Source organism: Danio rerio, chromosome 4 (assembly GCF_049306965.1).
Source record: "Danio rerio strain Tuebingen ecotype United States chromosome 4, GRCz12tu, whole genome shotgun sequence".
In the NCBI taxonomy this organism is placed as follows: Eukaryota; Metazoa; Chordata; class Actinopteri; order Cypriniformes; family Danionidae; genus Danio; species Danio rerio.
In genome coordinates this window covers 9879258-9901551 of record NC_133179.1, presented here as the reverse complement: position 1 = coordinate 9901551, position 22294 = coordinate 9879258, and the positions used below count along the sequence as shown (strand labels likewise).

Below are 22294 nucleotides of genomic sequence, written 5' to 3'. Positions count from 1 at the left end.
CCCTACTGTTATGTAAACTCGATTATTTTACCTCCATTTTAGTGCCAGCCAAGTTGAGGTGCATGATGGGAGATGATTTCTTGCTCAAATTTGGAAACTGTGACCTCCACTAAGAGCCAAAAAGCATCCTCGAATCTTCCTACATGTTTACAGCATGCCTGAAATCAGAGCATTCATTTTAACATTACAATCAGTTGTATTCTATAGAGAATCATGTTAGTTTAACATTTCGGGAATAATGATGACTGATTTTACTGTTCACTGAGTGCTGTAAATTCAGGAATAATTTTTTTATTACTACATGTTTTGTTCATGAGCAAGGCGAGGATGAAACGTGAGATTGACAGCAGTAGTGCAGTCAATGAACCGGTCTGTTGTGGCACAGAAGGAGCTGAGCCAAAAGGCAAAGCTCTCGATTTACTAGTCAATCTACATTTCTACTCTCACCTATGGTCATGAGCTTTGGTACAAGGACAAGATACATGGCTGAAATAAGTTTAATCTGGGAGGAGCTGGGAGTAGAGCCACAGCTCCTTCACATTGAGAAAAGTAAGCTGAGGTGGCTTGGGCATCTGTTTCTCTCCTGAGACTGCTGCCCCCGCGACCCGGCCCCGGAAAAGCGGAAGAAATCGAATGAATGAGTACTCTGTGTTGTAAATACAGAAATTGTTTCTAGTGACACATGTGGCCGTTAAATGAACTGCAGCCAGCAAACAATAGCGCATGCCGGTGTTGCTAATTTAGCAAATTTGCCGTTACATTTATTGACTACTTTCAGTTTGAAATGATTGGCAACACTAGCTGGCTTTCCATCACCCTGCTTTAATGTACATTTTGAAGTTTCGCATGAGAAACGAGTAATAGAAATGACTAATTAAAAAAAAAATCCTTTAATTAACAAAAAGAAAATGGTCCGCTTGCTTTAAGGTGATTTTGATTTTCTAAGAAAAAAAAATTTGATGTGAATATTGAGAAATGAAAATGCATTTGCTGAATAAACTCTGACATACTGAACATTTAACCCACGTGACTTCATATGCTTGCCTTGTTTACTGTTGGTTGCCAGGTTACCAATACCACAGTCAGCCACTCTAACGACTTGATAAAAATTTGCATTTTGCGACCTTTGAAAAGATTTGCTTCACATTTAGATGGAAACTTGGCTGAAATCATGTGCTAACACATGTAGCCAACGAGACTTCAATGACACGATACAGTCGTTCTTTGCTTATAAGTAAGAAATTGGAAATACCTTTGCAGCAATACAGTACAGTCCAGACGCTGTCCACGCTGCTGAGAGGGACGTTTAGATGAACATGTAAATATGTGCTGTGCTCATTCTTCTCAAAAACAAAATAAACACAATTACAATGAGAAAACAGCAGTCCGGAAAGTATAGTCACATTGATATGTTTGTATCAGCTCTGCATTTAATGGCATTAAGTTGACAGATGAGGTCATGCAAATTAATTATGATGACTTTTGTTGGACTTTCTCCTAGAACCCCAGGTTCAAAGATCGGTCATTCCCACATTCCTGCTAGATGGAGAAAGCAGCGCAGCCTAAAAGAAAGAGTTGTAACATTTTGCTGATAACAAATTCTTGGAATTTAACTTCTCGATTTTCAGTCACATGGAGCTGTTCTGAAGCAAGGTTATATGACGATAAACACATCAGCATAAGTTTATGGGATTGGGCCTAAATTTGTCACTATGAAACTACATTGATAACCATTTCTGCAAAACAGCTTTACTACAAAACACCAGGGTTAAACTGTGGTTAGCGTAGCAAAACCAATCGGTTACTTACCAATAACTCCAATAACCATGCGTTTTGTTCATGTGTAGTAAAACAAAAGGTCAACAATGGTTTTTCGAGACATATCAACTTTCCTTTATTTCAAAGACATTCAGTTTCGACACATTTTAAAATGCACTGGAACATGATTTAATGCTACATGCCAATACAGTCCTATACATGAAAGTGCGACATCACAATGGATTAAATGTACATATTTATTATTCGTTCGGGTTGTTAAATATCTGGAAAGAGCTCTAGGGTTATTATCATTATTAATATTATTTAATTTGGGGAACGACTCTTCAGAGAGCGACGGGAGCACACACCCTTGGCAGACCAGGCTCCTGCATTCAACATGCATCCTAAAAGGCACTTTCATGTGAACGCAGTATGTGTGTGTGTGTGTTAGTGTGTGTGTGGGGGGAGTGTGTGTGTGGGGTTGTGGTTACTTTACCTATATATGTAAAAAGGTCAGATACAACAAGATGAAAGAGCACCAGTAAGAAATGAAGCTTCCTATACAGTAGGTAAAAAATAGAACAGGTAGAAAAACGTAAGAGCAGCAGTCCAAAAAAAAAAAAGAAAATCATCGTTAGTGTATAAAAAAAGGTGAATCAAGGCAGTTTGGTCATAAAACAACTCACCTTCATGCATATTTACACACACACACACTCATACACACACACATACTATCTTGTCTACAAGTGCAGAGCACTCTTTCTAACTCTCTTGCGCTCACTCAAACACTTAAGTTGTCTTGTACAAGCATGAATTATCCATTGGCTAGTACTCTGCACTACTTTAACCGCACTTCATCATGCAAAACCCCCCACATACACACACTCGCACACACACAAGAGAGCCATGTTTGGTTAGTGTGCTCCAAAGAGTCTGCCGTTGACAATTTCATACAAACACACATACACTGGAAGCACAGGGGACGTTACAAATAAAAAATAATAACAATAATAATAAAGAATCGAACACCATTATTGTCCATCAGTGAAGCAGCAGTGGAAATTGTACTGGAACGACCTGAGGGAGGGACGTAGCCTTGCATGTTTTCCACAAACCTGTCATAATCCTCCCTGTTTATGAATCTCTTGTGTTTCCATCACGATGTTTCATTAAAGCTTAGTTCACGTTTGCTCTTAGAATGTTACCAGTTCCGTTTCTCCCATGTCGTCCAATCAGGCTTCAGGGTTTGGTTTCCACGGTAAAGGGGGAGGTTTATCTGGTGATCAAGGCTCAGCGTGGTGTTTTTCGAGTGACGACAGGGACAAAAAAGTGTAACATTCATGAAATACATTCTGTGTTCTTCATTCCTCGTAGGAAAGGCTAGGTGCATGGCTGGAAAAAACCAAATCAATTAAATAAAAATAGTACATTCCCCTTCAACTTTCCAAGCAAACAAGTGAAAATACCCTTTTCCCAAGAGGCACCATTAGTCCTGTAACTCGAATCAAAGAAAGCAGCAGCAACTTATAAGATTCTCTACATCCCTCGTGTTGTAGTAAGTAAGGCCTAACAAATCAAAGCACATTGCACCGACTCAATTGTATCCCAAAAAAAGACGATGGTACGTCCTGTACAGGCAGTCTCTCTGAATGTCGCGGTCTCTGAATGTGTTCCTCGTAAAAGTATCTACACACAGACACATTAAAGTCCTATTCACTTTGAGAATACACACACGCACGCACACACACCACCACCCTGACAACACATTTATGGATATAATATCGTAGACTAAACGCTATCAGACCGCTCAACTAGCTATCGGCCGTACAATCTTGTCATTATTAAGAGATTAACACCCTGTTTTGCGTCCTTCAAGCAAGTCTTCAAGTCTTAAACCCTGTTTCTATCGGTTGGACCCATTGGTTTTTACATAGTGCCGGATTTGTCTGGATTTTGGGGCTGCTGGGAAGGGGGAGGGTTGGCCTTGGGGAGAATGGGCGGTTTAGGGCGTAAAGCTGGTGGGCGGAGGGTTACACCCATACGGGGTGAGGCGATGGGTTTGAAGGTGGCCACCAGGTCATTTGTGCGGCGGGACGAAGGGCCGGGAAGTGGAGGGAGAGGAGGGAGGGGGCTGATGGGGCTCAAGGGGCTCGGGGAGTCGGACGGACTGGACAGGCTGGAGGGTGTGGAGCCTGATGGGCAGGACGGGCTGCTTTTCACCTGCTCCAGGGTGTCCAGCACCAGGTCAGGAGCTGCGGTTTTGCCGTTCTGCCTTTCCAGCTCACGCAGCTCGTTCAGGGCCAGACTCATGGTCTCCTCTATGTCCTGGAGAGAGAGAGAGAGAGAGAGAGGGCGCGAGTTAACTTTATTACTATAGTACTGAAGCCTGGTTTATACTTCTGTGTTGAGTGATTGGCATGACCTACGGTGCATGCCTTGCGCATTGTGGTGCATTTATACTTGTGCATGCTGTTTGTGTTGCTCTGCAATAACACTTCAGAAACACTAGCTGGCAGTAGCTGTTTATGTTCCTCTGTGTCAAGTTTCTTCGCTGGTGTTTTGTTTTTTCTGAACGCTACCTTAATGTAGAAGTGGCTCAAACTCGCTCATTTTGAGGCAGGAACCGGCGGACGTGCAACAACTTTAATCAGAAGGTAAACACAAAACAGAACTTTCTATCTGGAGCTCCTTCGTGGGACTCCAAACTTGTAAACACTCGCTCCAATAGGTTTGCGCAGCTCTTGGTTCCACCCAAACTCGTCAGCGCTATCAAGCAAGCAGACCAACCACATAGCTTGTGCTACACGGATTTTGACCTGTAGTTACATTTTTTGGGAGGTGCGCATCAGTGTCGGCAACATCGAGAGCTATGCATCCATGTGCAGGCTGCACCGGAGCAGACGTGTGTGTTTGACGCAGAAGTATAAATCAGCCTTAACACCACACTACCTGCTAATTGAGTGTGGATTTGGGTGAACCAAATAAACTTTAATACATACTTGAAAACATAAACTGAATACATAATTAAAATCTATAAATCGATAATAATGTCACTACATAAAATATTGGAATAAAAAAAACGGTTTTATTTAGACATCCCAAGTATTGCTTAATTATTACATTTTTTTTTTTTAAATTATCAAAGACATTTTTCAAAAAACAAGTAAAATATAACGATTACACACACACACACACACACACACACACACACACACACACACACATATATATATACACATACACATATATATATATAAATAAAATATCTATGAATTGATTACATATTTAGTGCACAATTAAAAATACAATTTACATAGATCTCATTTAATGAATCACCATTTATTTTACCATTCAATAAATTGTCAAATTTATTATTAGTATTATAATTATAAAATATTATAATTCCTCTATTGTTACACCATTAGTAATCAGTCAAATAATAATTTTATAAAAAAAAAAGACATTTCAAAATTCGATTAAATATACAATAACAATATTTAATAGTATGTTTATCACATTATATATACATTATATTAACTGTAATAAAAACATATTTGATTATTTACAGTATTCAGTATTTTTATTTAAATCAAGTATTCTTGACATTACTATAATAGCGTTAAGGATTATCTATCGAATACTACAGTTGAAGTCAGAATTATTAGCCACTCTTTAAATGTTTTTTCCTTTTTAAATATTTCCCAAACGATGTTTAAGAGAAAGTCTTAATTGTTTTTATTTCTGCTAGAATAAAAGCAGCTTTTTAGCCCCTTTAAGCTATATATTTTTAAATAGTCTACAGAACAAACCATCATTATACAATAACTTGCCTAATTACCCTAACCTGCCTAGTTACCCTAATTAACCTAGTTAAGCCTTTAAATGTCTCTTTTAGCTGTATAGAAGTGTCTTGAAAAATATCTAGTCAAATGTTATTTACTGTCATCATGGCAAAGATAAAATAAATCAGCTATTAGAGATGAGTTATCAAAACTATTATGTTTAGAAATGTGTGGAAGAAAATCTGCTCTCCGTTAAACAGAAATTGGGGAAATAAAATAAACGGGGGCTAATAATTCTGACAACTGTATATGACTGAATAATTATTCAAATTTGATTCAAGGGTATAATGCAATGAATCTGAACCCTACTACACAAAGCTTTCAAGTTGAATCAGAACATAGAGACTGAAACTGAAACATCCATTTTGATGTCAGCTCTTGAACATGCAGTACAGTACAGTACCTGTGCCATTGTATGCGGGTTGAGCGTCTGAGAGCGTTGAATGGGTAACCCGCAGTGCAGAGCAGATGGAGACTGGCGTATCGGTGGACTCTCTCGCTCTCTGCGCAGGGACTCGTGTCGGCTGATACTGGAGGTGATGTTCCCATTGGAGGAACCATTGAGTCCCGGGCGTCTGTGGTGCTCAGGACTGTCCAGCGCACAGCTGTTCCCCCGCAGCAGCTCCCGCGGGCTGAAATGACCTGTTACCGTCACCGTTACCGGAGGAGAACTGCGTTCCAGTCCATTCCCATGGCAGTGATTATCGCTCAGACGTCCTGGGACACGGCGCAGGAGAGCTTCAGTCCGCTTCCGGTGTCTGAACACAGGAGAGAGGTGGTCAAAGTCAATTACAGATCATATATTGTAGCTTGTCAAATTAGCTGTTTTAGTTGGCTCTGAAAATCAACAATATGTTATTGTGTGTGTCTTTTTAACTGCAAATGAGCTACTGCTTTCCAGAAGAGGTAGGAGCTTTTACACGCAACTCTGACACTCCAGATAAACTCGACTATTTGTTTTTGTTTGTGTCCCTTTAAATGCAAATGAGCTACTGCTTTTCTAGAAGAGGGTGGGGCCTTTACACGCAACTTTGGCAACCCAGATAAACTAAACAATACGTATTTGTGTGGGCCCTTTAAATGCAAATGAGCTCCTGCTTTCCAGAAAAGGTAGGAGCCTTTACACGCAACTCTGACACTCCAGATAAACTCAGCAATATGTTTTTGTGGGTCCCTTTTAATGCAAATGAGCTCCTGCTTTCCAGAAGAGGGTGGAGCTTTTTACATGCAATCCTAGCATTCCAGAAACAACAAAACAAGCAAACAGAACCAGTAGAGGATTAAAACCTTACACATTCAAATCGTAGTCAAGCAGAAGATACATATGCAAATTAGACTCATATGAAAAACTGGAATAACATAAAGCAAAAGAGTTTACAAAAAAATGGCACCAAATGGAAATTTGCTATGTGTATGAGAGAGAGAGTGCCTGTGTGTGTATTTTTTAGAGTGTTTAAGAGTTTTGTCATTTGTCTGTGTGTGTTTTTACCGGCTGATGAAGGTCTCAGGTATTCTGGGTTCAGTAGGAGACGTCAGTGAGCGTCTGGAGCTCACTTCATCTGAAGGAGTAGTGCTGGCCTCACTGTCTGTTTTCTGGCTCAGAGTGTCTGACATGGCCTCATCCCTTAAATATGAACATTGAGCTGTTTATTTGGCTTAAAAAAGTGTAGTTCTATTATGAAATTCAGTGAGGAAATCTGGTGCACAAATAGGACTAAATTCTGTACCAAAATAGAGAAACAACAATTACAGTTTAGGGTTATTGGTATTATTTTTTCCATGAGAAACAGCGGGATGTTTATTTATAAAGTATCACACTGTGTGAAAGATACCATTTTCATTTTGATTGATTTGATTTACAGTATACCTACATCTAAACCTGGAATTTTTCATGGAGACCCATTTATTTCATTGTAAGTGATGTTATATGCAAATATAAAACAATAAATGCACAATATGTTGAAGTGTGTGGACTCACTCCTGCAGCGTGACGTATTGGTGAGGTATGAGTCCATCGGTGCCGTTGTGTCGTCCCTCCCACCAGTCTTCAGAAGCCCTCTGGAAGAGCAGCAGAGTGGAGCCTTTCTTAAAGGTGAGCTCCCGTCCCGAACGGCCCACATAGTCAAACTTGGCTATCGCCTCCACAGGCTCACCCTCTAAAACACACAGACAGTCAGCATTTTTTGTTTAAGTAAATAAGAAAAGGCTACGTAGTAAAGTTTGTAAAGAAAATATGATGACGACTTGTGAAAGCCTAGCCTAAAAGTGATATATAGTTCAAACCAAAACCTATTGTTAGCATGTTTTAGCACATTTCTAGTATGTTTCAATCATGCTTTAGCTAATTTGACATCTAACGTTTAACATGTTTATTGCATATTTTATCATGTTTAACTTATTCTTACCTTGCTTTAGCATGTTGGTAACGGTGTTAGCTTGTTTTAAAATGCTAACAAGCTGCACATTACACATTGCTAGCATTCAGTTCACATTTTTTTACATTAAAGCAAGTAATTAACATGTTTGTAGCATGTTTTAGCACACTGTTAGCATTATCTAATTAGCTTGTCAAAGCATATTAATGCATTTGGCTGAATTAACTTGTTTTTATAAACCTTTTATTTAGCATGTTTTGTTGTGTATATTTATTGAATGAACTGGCATGTTGACACGTTTCAGCATGAATTAGCATGTTTCAGTTGTGTTTCCAACATGTCAATGTTGCTAGAATGCCAGTAGCATTTTGTCAACAGGAATTAGCATGTTATCTTCCATGTTTGACAATGTTAGCATAAATACCACATTTCTAACATAATCGGGGGTAATCAGCATGCTCGTACCATGTTTCTAGCATGGTTAACATTGCCTAATTTAACAATTTTGCTAAAATACGTTCCTTTTTTTTTGGTTACCACATTGTTAGCATTATTCAACATGTTTTACACAATGCTGTTAACATAGTTTAACTGAATTAACCTGTTTTCAAAAAAGCTTATTTTTAGCACGTTTTGTTGTGTGTACTGATTAAATGAACTGGCAGGTAACATGTTTTAGTATAAATTAGCATGTTGCAGTTGTGTTTCCAATAAGTGAATGTTGCTAGATTGTCTGTAGCATTTTGTCAACAGGAATTAGCATGTTATCATCCATGTTTGACAATGTTAGCATGAATTACCACATTTCTAACATGTTTAGCATAATTAATAATAATTAGCATGCTAATACCATGTTTCTAGCATGGTTAACATTACCAAAGTTAACAATGTTGCCACGTGGTACCACGTTAGCATTATTTAAAATGTTTTAAGCATCATTGTAAACATGATTTAACAATGGTCACATTCTGCTAACAAGAATCAATAATCATATTTTACCATGTTGTTAGCATTTTGTTACCTTGGCTAGTTGCAAGAAAGATAAATAAATGTCTGATGGTCATGAACATTTCTTCATTGTTTTCAATTAAAAGTCCATGGCATTTTTAGTAGCTTTTTATCGGTTTAATTAAGGCAGCGTTTCTTAACCACGCTCCTGGAGGACCACCAGCTCTGCAAATTTTGCATGTCTTCTTAACCAAACACACCTGACTCAGATCATCAGCTCATTAGTAAAGGGCCCTGCAATGGCCGTGACAGACAAAAGAGACATCCAAAACATGCAGTGTTGGTGGTCCTCCAGGAACGTGGTTGAGAAACACTCATCTAAGGTTTGGCAGTTGTACCTTAAATGTGGAAATGGACATGTGTTAAAAAACACTGAAAGTAAAAGCAGCAGCTTAAATAATAGATCAGTGATTATAATGGGTGATTATATGCACTGATGCTAATTACCCTCCTCACTCGTCTGTGTTTCCGTCCCTCCATCCTGCTCCCCCTCCTCAAACGCTCCAGGTTCACTGTACGGACTTTCACTTTGACCACAAATGACACCAAACAATTATTAATCCCACTCCAAAACCCTTTAAACCACACAAACTTGAACGTGGCAGTCAAAGAGCCTCACCAGTACTCAGTGTTGCTCATGCACTTCTCATAGACGGGTCCCTCCAGCTCTTTGGTGTCAGGGAAGATGGTTTCATGGTGGATGATGATGGTTTTGACAATCTCGTTGACATGGGCCTGACAGGAGACCTGGTCTAGGAGGTCCGGAGTGGGCATTAAAGTGGGTCCAAAGCAAATAGCCAGGTTTCCAGGGTCCATCATGTTCTCGTCACTGTACTGGGACAAACTGTGATGGGGAAAATAAACCCAAGGAGCTCTGGTTGAAATTCCCAGCTTTAATTACGAACTCTCAATCATAAGCCTCTGTTATTTGTGTGCATGTGAGTCATAAATTCCACATCGCACCTTTTCTCTTTGCACCTTCAGCAACACCTCCCTCTGTCTGCCTCTTACCGCACAGAGGTGGAGAGGATTTAATTTCCGGTGTGAAAATGGATGCCTAGTTTAGCCGCATTTCTCTTATTCAATGAGACACTGGAGCTTTGAGGCTGAGTGAATTGTATTCATGTGCGAGTACTAATATTGATGAACACTGCGTAGTTTGAAAACATTCCTGCGAGGATACTTGAAGACTTATTAAAACAATTAGAGCTGTTTTCTCTGTCTTGTGATGGAAAAAAGAGAAATATATTAGCATGTGTTAGCATGTTTTCGAATGCTAGCTAACCGTTTACATGTCTCTAATGTTTTAGCTAGCTAACAAGTTAAGTTTTTTAGGTTAGCACACTGTTAGCATTATTGAACATGTTTTAGACATTTGGTTACATTCTGCTAACAAGAATTAATAATGTGCTAGCAATTACAAGCATGATTTACCGTTGTCAGCATTAAGGCCAGATGCAAGATAGATAAAGAAAGGTCTGACAGTTCTTAAATGGATGCAGCTTATATTTATGCTTGAAAGTTTTTGGATGCTAGCTTTTTGTTGACATGTTTCTAATGTTTTAGCTCGCTAACATGCTAAGTTTTTTGGTTAGCACACTGTTAGCATTATTAAACATGTTTTCCCTGCTGAAAAATCCAGCTTAAACCAGCCTAAGCTGATTGGCTGGTTTTAGCTGGTCAACCAGGCTGGTTTTAGAGGGGTTTTGGCCACTTCCAGGCTGGTTTCCAGCCATGTCCAGCCTAGTCTTAGCTGGTCAGGCTGGAAGATGACCGGCTAAAACCAGCTTGACCAGCCTAGCCAAGTTGGGAGTCCAGCCAAAACCAGCTATATCCAGCTTAAACTAGGCTGGTCAAGCTGGTTTTAGCTGGATTTGGCTGGTCATTTTCTAGCCTTACCAGCTAAGACCAGGCTGAAAATGGCTAAAACCCCTCTAAAACCAGGCTGGTCAACCAGCTAAAACCAGCCAACCAGCGTAGGCTGGTTTAAGCTGGATTTTTCAGCAGGGTTAGACATTACTGTAACCTGATTTAACAATGATCACATTCCGCTAACAAGAATGAATTATCTGCTAGCACTTATAAACATGATTTACTGTTGTTAGCATTTTGGCTAGATGCAAGATAGATAAAGAAAGGCCTGACAGTCTTCAATGGATGTAGCTTATATTTACGCTTGAAAGTTTTTGGATGCTAGCTTTTTGTTGACATGTTTCTAATGTTTTAGCTAGCTAACATGCTACGTTTTTTAGGTTAGCACACTGTTTGAATACATGTTTTAGACATTACTGTAACCTGATTTAACAATGATCACATTCCGCTAACAATAATTAATAATCTGCTAGCACTTATAAACATATAGCTTTACTGCTTGAAAGTTTTTGGATGCTAGCTTATTGTTGGCATGTTTCTAATGTTTTAGCTAGCTAACATGCTAAGTTTTTTAGGTTGGCACACTGTATGAACACATGTTTTAGACATTACTGTAACCTGATTTAACAATGGTCACATTTCGTTAACAAGAATTAAAAATCTATCTGTAATGGATCTTAGTTTAGTTTCAACACATGAAGTTTAAAAAACAGGATTAATGAATATGAATACACTTGTTCACTTGACCTCTTCACATATTTTTATGTAGGAACTGTAAATAGCATTTATTATAGATTTAATAATTAAAATATTGGTGTCAAATTCCATGATTCAATTTAGCTTGTAATATGACTAAACAGAAATGAGTAGGGTATTAGACATGAAAACACTATCACAACTAACGCACACAGTGTGTTGTTCATCTAAACAGCGTCCTGAATGTGTGTTTAATACTCACTGGTTGAGGAATGCAAACAGGTATCGCATAAGCACCAGTGTTGGCCGTGGCATTGTGGTGAGGATCTTGCGGATGGAGAGGGCACGCTCATACAAACTCTCAGTTCCTGTTCAACACAAACACACACGTACAGAAATGTCCCATGTGCTCCAGTAGGCATGCTCTTGTATAGACACATGAAAGGACACCAGCTGTCCAAATTCCCCAGGAAGACCAAATACTTAACACCCTGTCCTTTCCTGAACGCTTCTCAAATATACACACTTTCCCTTTCCTTCCTTTATCCTACCTCATACACACACACATATGTATAAAGTGCCTGTCATTAATATTGGCACCCTTGGTAAATGAGCAAATAACTAGTGAAAAAAAGGCCTAATTGTGTGTCGAATTGTAGTTTTTCTTCTCCAATTATTCAGTAGTAATTATTGAGGATTTTTTTAGCCACCTGTACCATCATCCCGAAATGTTTACTTCTATAGCGCTTAAGTTATTGGTAACAGCGGCAAGGAACAAACTTCATCAATTGACAAAAGTGAAGGAAAAAAAAAACCTTGAGAGAAACCAGGCTCATTCTGGGGATGAACATTTCTTCTCTTGCCAAACTTCTTGTGCAGACCTGCAGCCTAGGTGCTGGAGGCTGAAGAATGCTGGACTTCCATCATGGAGGAGGTGCAGGTGTGAGTAGGTAACTGGTGTTCAGGCTAGCCTAAGGGATCAATTCAAAGGCTTGTCTGCCACAAAGTCTTATGCTCTACGCTCCTCCATGATTCTCACGGCATCTGCTCAGGATACGGCCTGGTCCAGGATTATAGATACCTTGACATCATTTCTACACAGCTCTTGGATCACATCAATGGTGCTGCACAATCTCTAGAGAACTCGGGATGATTATCCGTTTGGACAAGATTCAGACAGATTCATAACACTTCCAGTTGACTGCAGTTTCTAAATGATTGACCTACTTGGATGTAGTAAGCATTTTCGGTGTTTTTGCTATTTGGTGAAGTTTAACCTTTTGCTGCAAATCACAGCTTTGTTCTTTCAGATTGTTATAAATGAGTTTGTTTTACCTCCTATGTATAGCATAAAGTCATGGATGAACAGTTTTCTGTTACTAATAACTCAGGTATACCAAAAAAAGTAACATATCAAATGTATTATACTTATTGTGAGTTTTTTGCTCATGGGAATTCTTAGAGGTGCCAATAATTATAGCACAAGCGTATTTAACAAAAACACCTGTAATAAAGCTTTGATGTGTTTACATTTGTTTGTTCTAAATAAAATTAATTTGTTTTGTAATATTTTGATTCTTGAAGACATTTTTATTAGCCTTCTGCCATCTCAGTGCCCCGTATCAAAGCATATATGATGAAGGTAGACTCACGAACGCAGGCGATCAGATCGTTAAACTTCTCCTTTGGGAAAATTGGATTGTCCAGGTTGCGGAAGTACATTTTTAGGACGCCTGCCACTGAGTTAATGTCATGATTATTCTCCTCATCAGTCAGCGGATCATTACCTGGAAAACAACAACTGAGGTGAGTGTATATTCATGGTGATGGATTTTTATTTTTTTTTTAACTTTGGAATATACACACAGGCCACTTTATTAGGTACACCTTACTAGTACTGGGTTGGACTCCATATTGCGTTAAGAACTGTCTTAATCCTTTGTGGCATAAATTCAACATGGTATCGGAAATGTCCCTAAGAGATTTTGGTCCATATTGACATGACAGCATCATGTAGTTTCAGCATATCCATGATGCGAATCTCCTCTTCTACCACATCTCAAAGGTGCTCCATTGGATTGAGTACTGGTGACTGTGGAGGTCGTTTAAGTACAGTGAACTCATTGTCATGTTCAAGAAACCAGTCTGATTCGCGCTCTATGACATGGTGCGTTATTGTGCTGAAAGTAGTCAATAGAAGATGGATACACTGTGGTCATAAAGGGATGGAGATGGTCAGCAGCAATACTCGAGTAGGCTGTGGCGTTTACATGATGCTCAAATGGTACTAATAATGGGCCCAAAGTGGGCCAAGAAAATATCCTCCCCACCATTACACAACCACCACCAGCCTGAACCGTTGATACAAGCTAGGATGGATCCATGCATTCATGTTGTTGACGCCAAATTCTGACCCTACCATCCAAATGATGCAGCAGAAATCGAGACTCAACCGACCAGGCAACGTTTTTCCAATATTCTGCTGTCCATTTTTGGTGAGCCTGTGCAAGTTGTAGCTTCAGTTTCTTCTGGAATTTGCGTTAACATGCAGTTAGACAGGTGTACCTAATAATGTGGCCGGTGAGTGTATACTCTATATATTAAACCATAGATCTCATTTGTTTAAATTCAAAATGCTTCAGCTTGCTTACTTAAATAATCAAAAGGAAACTGTTGAATTTACTGTATATACTTAATTACAATTTATTATGCACATACTATAATATAATACAAAATAATTATGTGCTTATTTTAATTATTTTATTTAATGAGTCCCCAAACCTCGTTCAAAAGAGTTTTTGATGTCATTGACCTCCACTTGTGACCCTGAAACCCGGAAAATACCCTGGTGTTGCAGACCTAAAAGACAGAAATTTCACTATTATATATATATATATATGTTTGTGATGGATTCATTATTTCTATTGCTCATCACACTCCTCACCATATAGGTTAATAAAGCGAATGCAGCTTTCTACAATCAGAGGAATGGCTTTCCCAGAATCCTGTGTGCAGAAGAAAAAAAAAACATCCAAAAATCAAAGAATCTCATAGAAATTGTACAAAAAAAAAAACAAAAAAAAACTGTATTGTGCATATTGGTACAGATGGAAACAAAACCATTGTTACCTGGTTTCTGCTGTGAGAGTTTCGTCGACGGCTAAGTGAAAGAATAGAGACAGAAATGCAAGTGAAACACGAGATTTAGCATTCAGAAAGGTCATGAAAGCCTTTACAAATATCAAGAGAACCTAGTGATTTACAGTGAATGTGAAGAGAGCATTAAAGAAGGTCAGACAGGGATGATTGGAGATACTGTACCTAGTTGTCATGATGTCTGCCCTGTATCCTGTGGACATATACAGTATATTAGACTACTAAATTATATTATTTCACTAGTCTTTGGTCATCAGAAAGTAAATAGCACTTAATAGCAAATAAATTGCATTTAAAATGGCAGACAGAATGTTTACCCTTTTTATTTAAAAGCATCATATGTAATGGAGAATTTTTGGATAAAATGGACAAACAATGAATCGAGGACAGATGGATGGAATTAGTGAACAACTGATGGATGGAACAAACAAATGGAGATGGGCGGATGGATGGTTTGAACAAGGGATGGATGGACAGAACAACAATGGATGAATTGATGTATAGAATGAACAATGGATGGATGGACAAACAGAATGACTGAATGTTAGATGGATGAATGGAACAAACAAACAGCAGATGGATGGAATGAACAATGAATGTAAATGAACAATGAATGGATGGATGAATGGACGGATGGATGGAATGAACAACTGATGGATGGATGGACAGACAGAATGAATGAATGGATGGATGGATAAAAAAACAACCGTGGATGGACCAAACAACAGATGAATGGGTGAAACTAATTGATGGATGGAATGAACAATGGATACATTAGACCAAACAATGGACCATAGGGTGGGTGGGTGGATGGATTGATAAAATGGAACAAACAAACAGATGGATGGCCTGAACAATCAATGGATGGATGGACAGATGGAAAGATGAATAGATAGATAAAAACAGTGGAACAACAACTAACTAACGGATAAATCTATTGATGGATTAAATGACCAACAAATGGATGGATGAAAAATACATTAGTGGATGTAACAAATGAACAACAGAAAGGGTAGATGCACTTCACCTTCAGCTATGCTCCTCTTCAGCATGTCATGCTTGGCTTGCAGTTTAGCTATGAGATTACTGCCTTCCAGATACTCCTTCAGTTTCTGCAGGAACACAAACACAGAACACAATCAATAATAATCCAACTACACTGAAAGATCTCATTGGTCTATTCATCCTGCTGCAACCGTTTTTATTCCGTATTGTGAAGCAGTTCATAGAAAAACAGAATATTAAATGACAAAGCAGTGGGCGTGGCTTGTTTTTGCTACTGTGAGCTGATTGGATGTAGTAAAGTCGTCATTCCATTCAGACAAATCGAGAGTTATTTACAAACTAACAGACTCCTCCTCCCTCACCATTTCTGTTTGTTGGTTAAGTTAGCCACGCCCAATCCATCAGACAGACGTAATCTTGAGAATTTGCAGGTCAATACTACATCATCAAGCTCTTTCTTGTCTGATATAGGAGTGAAAGCCACTATATTTTTGAAGGAGTGCGTGTTTATTTACGGTGAAGTAGAAGAGCTCTGTTTCCTGCTGGTTGGCGCGTCTCTTGGCCAGGCTGGGTTTGCTGAGGTAAGTGTCTGATACGCTGGATTTGACCGACTCAGTGGAGCGACTGTGCTGGAAACTCTCAGAAACGTCGTAGTCCTCCATGTTCACCATGTCCTGGATGGTGCTGAGTGTGGCCTCTGATGTCTTTTTCACCTGCACAGAAAACACAGAATTATTAGCCCCCCCTATATATTTTCCCCTTATATTCTTCTATCTTTGCCATGATGACAGTACATATTATCCTCCTTACTAGATTTTAGTCAAGACACTAGTATTTAAAGTGCAATTTAAAGGCTTAACTAGGCAAATTAGGGTAATTAGTCAAGTTATTGTATAACAGTGGCTTGATCTGTAGACAACTGCGAAAAATATTGCTTAAGAGAGCTAATAATATTGACCTTGGTTTTAGTGGCTTTTATTCTAGCCAAAATAAAACAAATAAGACTTTCTCTAGAAGAAAAAATATTATCGGAAATACTGTAAAAAATTCCTTGTTAAACATCATTTGGGAAAATCACACTTTTGACGTTGACTGTATATGCATACCAGCACACTCCTCAGCCACGATCATACATATTGTTTCCATCGTCTCTGCCTCTGCTGGAGTGTGTGGTTGTTTTTAAATCGCTGCTTGTTGGCAGACCAGCTGTTTCCTGCAGCTCTCAGCATGTGAAGGACAGAGCAGAAGTGCTGATGAACGCTGTATTACTGCAGTCTGCTTACACTGGAGAGACAGAGCGCCGTACGCTTATTCTTCCGTCCTCGCTTCTTTACATGGATAGAAGCCAAATCCTGATTACAGTGTGTGTGTGTGTGTGTGTGTGTGTGTGTGTGTGATTGTTTGAAAAACAAGAAGTTACAACAAGCTATTTTACTGTTAGCTAGGTTGGTTGGATGCAAACGATTTTTTTTTCTGAAATATTGAAATATACCCTAACTAGTTAACCTAATTAACCTAGTTGAGCCTTTTAATGTCACTTAAAGCTGAATATTTAGTATCTTGAAAAATAGCTAGTCAAATATTAGTTACTGTCATCATGGCAAATATAAATCAGTTATTAGAGATGAGTTATTATAACTATTAGGCTTAGAAATGTGTTGTTTCCGTTAAACAGAAATTGGGGACAAAAATATACAGGGGGGGCTTATAATTCAGGAGGGCGAATAATTCTGACTTTAACTGTATATATATAATACCTGATGACTAACAGGGAAGGAAAAGGAGAAATGGAGGAGGTGTGTGTGCCTGTCATCTCATCCTTTATGCTCAGTAGGGGAACAGCAGCTGGAGAGGTGTTCATTTAAGATGTGTGTGTGTGTGTGTGTGTGTGTGTCTCACCTCCTCATTTTCGATCTTGAGTGTGGAGAGGCGCGACTGCAGCTGCTGGAATCGGAGGAGCAGTTCGGCCTGCACCTGCGGCAGTGCTGTGATTTGACTCACCTGAAATGTAAACATGCATAAATACAAACAATACGCGCAAACCGGTCTGCAACAAACAAATCATTTCAGCTCGTTTTAGTTGTAAATCCTTCTTTTCTTCCTTTTTATTTGACTAAAATAAGTGAATACAGTCAATTCATCAAGCATAACACAATAGTTTTAAAAACAAAACTTATTTCCAGTTTCAGGCGTTTAGGAATTTTTTTAAGCAGTGTTGGATATAAAAGTAATACATTACAATCTTAAGAAATAAATCTTAAAGGAATAGTGCGGCAAAAAATTTAAATTTACTCATTATTTAGTCTCCCTTAAGTGGTTTTAAACTTTAAGCTCCTTTCTTCCGTTAAACACAGAGGAAGATATTATAAGAATGCTAAAAACCTGTAACACTGACATTCATGGTAGGAAAACAAATACTACTATGAAAGTCAATGGTTACAGGTTTTCAGCATTCTTCAAAATGTCTTCAACAGAATAAAGAAACTCAAAGGTTTGAAGCAAATAAAGGGAGAGTAAATGATAACAATTTTCATTTTGGGTGAACTACCCTTTCATTTACTGTCTTGCCCAGTCACACTAGATGCTTTGATATCTGAAATATAAATATGCATAAATACACAAACCGGTCAGCAACAAGCAAATCATTCAGCTTGTTTTAGTCTTGGCCTTTTAAGCAATTTTCAATCAGCGTTGGGTAAAATAAGTAATATTTTATAATCTTAAGAATGAAGTCTAAACGAGATAGCTCACCCCTTAAGTGATTTTAAACCTTTATCTTTCACCCATTGAATGCAGAAGAAGATATTTTGAAGAAAGCCGAAAACCTGTAACCTGGTAGGAGGGGTTACTTTACTGTCCCATCCACAGATACTAAAATGACTAAAACCTCACATACTGTAAGCATCATTTAGTTTTTTTTTGCAATGCAAATATTCTCGCTATTCACAAATATTCTCACTATTTTAGAGGAAAAGGAAAGGATGTTTTTTTGAACGGACTGTGATTTTACTTCTCTAATGTGAAAAAAAAGTACAAAAGTCGTAAACGCATTGCTTTAAACGTTATCCTACATTACTTTTTGTATGTAATTTTATGTAATTAATGTATTTTGTGGAGGTAAATAAAGGTTACACAGTGTTGTTGATAGCAGAGCTTCTCTATTTAAACAAGAGGGGAAAAAAACCCTGCAAGTTCTAAAACAGATCAAGCTTCAGCCAGGTCAGAAAAAGGAACGCAAAAGGAACGCATTACTTACCATAAAAAGTAACTAAGTAACACAACTAGTTACTTCTTTGGGGGAGTAACTCTATATTGTAATGCATTACTTTCAAAAATAACTTTCCCCAACACTGCAACTTAAAGTTATAACAAGGCAAGCTTAATGGGGACAGTTGATTAGTCATGTGGATGTCAATCTCAATTTGCCGGAGTTTATTCAGTAAATGCCATCTCCTATTACTCCAATTAAATCTTTTTTTTATGTCCAAGCGATGGCTAAAACATATGCAAATAAAGGATTTTTTATTCTAAATTTTCCATTACTTCCCTCTCATGTGATACTTCAAAATATATATTAACACAGGGTGATGAAAACTGAGCTAACTTGTTTTGTGTCATCTAAAGATGAACATAAACATGTCTGAAAACACCTTTTTGGTACTTAATAAATACAAATGTAGAAGAATTCATCAGTACATTTTTTCACTTGGCAAACAAACGATGAAGATGCCCAAACATAATCATTTTCTCCACAGAAATAATAGTGCTTTTAATGAATGCATGTATATATGTGCTTTGGACACTAGGTGGCGTCTGACCTGGTCTCCCATGTGTGGCTGAAAGGTAAAGCGTGTAGGAGGAGTGAAGGATGTTGGGTGAGTCTCCATAAATCGCTGCCGGTCATTACCGGGGTCCAGCCCTTCCACGGCCCCCTCCAAAATATCCAGGCCCTCATGTCGAGATGTTTCCAAACTGTACTCGGCTGATAGGTAGGTCCGCAATGCCCGACTCAAGCCCGCATGATAGCCGAGATCACAACACTGTTAACACACGTACACATGCAGTTGCAATCAGAATTATTAGCCCCCCTTTGGTTTTTTTATTTATTTTATTTTTATATTTCCCAAATGATGTTTAACACAGCAAGGAAATTTTCACAGTATGTCTGATAATATTTTTTTTTTTCTGCTGGAGAAAGTCTTAATTGTTTTATTTCGGCTAGAATGGAAGCAGTTTTTAATTTTTTAAAACCATTTAAGGACCAAATTATTAGCCTCTTTAGGCAATTTTTTTTGATAGTCTACAGAACAAAACACTGTTATACAATAACTGACCTAATTACCCTAATCTGCCTAGATAACCTAATTAACCTAGTTAAGCCTTTAAATGTCACTTTAAGCTGTAAATATTATTTACTGTCATCATGGCAAAGATAAAATAAATCAGTTAATAGAGATGAATTATTAAAACTATTATGATTGGAAGTGTGCTCTTTGTTAAACAGAAATTGGAAAAAAACAAACATGGGGGCTAATAATTCAGGGGGGCTAGTAATTCTGATTTCAACTGTTCATACAAACACATTGTGCTACAAAATATATAGTTTCAGCAGTTCAGAACATGTGATTGTTGAGTTAATGCAATCAGTTTTTCAATTAGGTTTAAGGCATATTATAGTACTGAGTGTGCACTGCTACGACTGATGAATGACTTTTTGTTATTTAGGGACTCAGAGCACTCTGTGATCCTTATGCTTCTTGACCTTCTTTCAAGCTTTTGACACAATAGACCAGGGATCACCAAACTTGTTCCTGGAGGTCCCTAAACCCGGCAGGGCACACGACCTCCAGAAATGAGACTGGTGATCCCTCCTGTAGACCATGAGATCCCTATTTCCCTTCTTGAGATATTGGTGGGCATTCAGGGTTCTGCTCTTAAATGGTTTAAATGTTATTTGTCAAACAGAACCTTTTGTGTTAATGATGGTCAGACTCTTCATCCTCCAGACCCGTTATATGGAGCTCCGCAAGGGTCTATCCTTGGACCTATTTTCTTTTCTTTATATATTTTACCTCCAGGATCTATTTTTCATAAATAATGGGTGGCTTTTTTATTTTTATGCTGACAACACTCAGATTTATGTCCCTACTAAAAATAATGATAAAAATGACCTTGACCTCCATATGAGATGTCTAATCAAGGTTAAGGCTGTCGTCAATTGCCCACTGAAATTATTAGATTTTGGTGACATAATTCATTGGATTTGGATATTAGAACAATTAAATGACAGATAAAACAATACACAGGGCAACAGATACAATGATAGACACAATTACAGAACGATTGAAAGACAGAAGATGAATAGAGAATGACAATAGAGAATACTACTTCTCTATTAATGACAATAGAGAATGACAATAATACATAGAGATCAATACAAGTAAACTATCTATCCATCTACCTATCTATCCATCCATCTATCGTTCCATCCATCTATCGTTCCATCCAACCATCGTTCCATCCAACCATCCATCCATCCATCCATCCATCCATCCATCCATCCATCCATCCATCCAATTATCCATCCATCCATCCATCAACTCATCAAAAACCTGTTGTTAGAAACCTAGGGTTTCAGTTCGATAAGGATCCAAAATTTAAATTTACTCAGTTGTTGAATCCAGTTTTTTCCATTGACGACTGGAAGATGAAGACTTTTTATAAATTAACACTTTTAAATAGGGCTGGGCGATTGATTGAAAAGTAATCGAAATCAACATCTAATTTTTCCAGATACATTTTTTCAATTACTTTCCCTATTGTGTGTGGAGTCACGTGACCTCGCTCTGTTGAGGCTGAATTATACTAATTTTATTATGATTATTGGGCATGAATTATTATATTATGGGTGTTGCAGATGAAAGTGAAGATGGTTGTGGAGTTGCGGAAGAAAGTGAAGAGCGGGGCGGGGCGATTTAAGAGGTGCTGGATCCGGATCAAATCAGGTTCGAACTCTGATTGTGTTAATTTATCATAATATAACTCTATAATATCAACACTACTACATTTCACACAATTGATTTTCATAGAGGACAGTGTAGTGCTGCTGCTTAAAACCATTTATGATAGACAAACTATTGTTTTAAAGGAAAAGTTCACACCAAAAATGAAGATTTGGTATATTTTACTAGCATTTTTTCCTACAATGGATGTCACAGTCTTTAAAATATCTTGAAAAACATCTATCTGTGAAATTCAAACAGGTTTTGAATAATTTTTGAATGAACTATCCCTTTAAAGCGTTTATCTGGAAATTATCCAGCACGGCTTGTGTTGTCAGGGTTAATTTGAAGGGGTTTTTCATCCAGGCTTTTAATGTATATCTCGCTTCCCGCCCCCACACAGTCTCTCTCTTTTAGCCACCCACGTTCACATATTCTCCTGCTGTCTTTATCTCGGTGCGAGCAGGTTTGACCTCCGTGAAGGTCAGAGAGACGCAGCGCTACGATCGGCCAGATATTGCTGACCACCATCGGCCTGCAGAAAACTCTAATGAGCAAAACAACAGACACAGCAAACCGA

General features: G+C 38.3%; 1 protein-coding gene across 2 annotated transcripts in view; it reads right to left on the bottom strand.

Annotated features, from left to right (window-relative positions):
• Window positions 1-1869: 1869 nt before the first annotated feature.
• The window catches only part of srgap1b (SLIT-ROBO Rho GTPase activating protein 1b), a 59760-nt gene continuing 39335 nt past the window's right edge, over window positions 1870-22294 (bottom strand). The window contains exons 7-22 of one of the 2 annotated variants that reach the window (XM_005164583.6): window positions 19531-19752; window positions 17612-17713; window positions 16228-16425; window positions 15735-15819; window positions 14873-14900; window positions 14681-14711; window positions 14496-14556; window positions 14333-14410; window positions 13204-13338; window positions 11814-11919; window positions 9603-9827; window positions 9431-9510; window positions 7579-7756; window positions 7090-7224; window positions 6004-6358; window positions 1870-4083 (exon numbers count right to left, since the gene is read on the bottom strand). In XM_005164583.6, the coding sequence (XP_005164640.1) occupies window positions 3685-4083; window positions 6004-6358; window positions 7090-7224; window positions 7579-7756; window positions 9431-9510; window positions 9603-9827; window positions 11814-11919; window positions 13204-13338; window positions 14333-14410; window positions 14496-14556; window positions 14681-14711; window positions 14873-14900; window positions 15735-15819; window positions 16228-16425; window positions 17612-17713; window positions 19531-19752 (2418 nt within the window). In that variant the 3' untranslated portion in view covers window positions 1870-3684. Of the gene's footprint in view, window positions 4084-6003; window positions 6359-7089; window positions 7225-7578; window positions 7757-9430; window positions 9511-9602; window positions 9828-11813; window positions 11920-13203; window positions 13339-14332; window positions 14411-14495; window positions 14557-14680; window positions 14712-14814; window positions 14901-15734; window positions 15820-16227; window positions 16426-17611; window positions 17714-19530; window positions 19753-22294 lie in introns of both variants that reach the window. The other variant, NM_001030095.1, reaches the window with a different exon arrangement.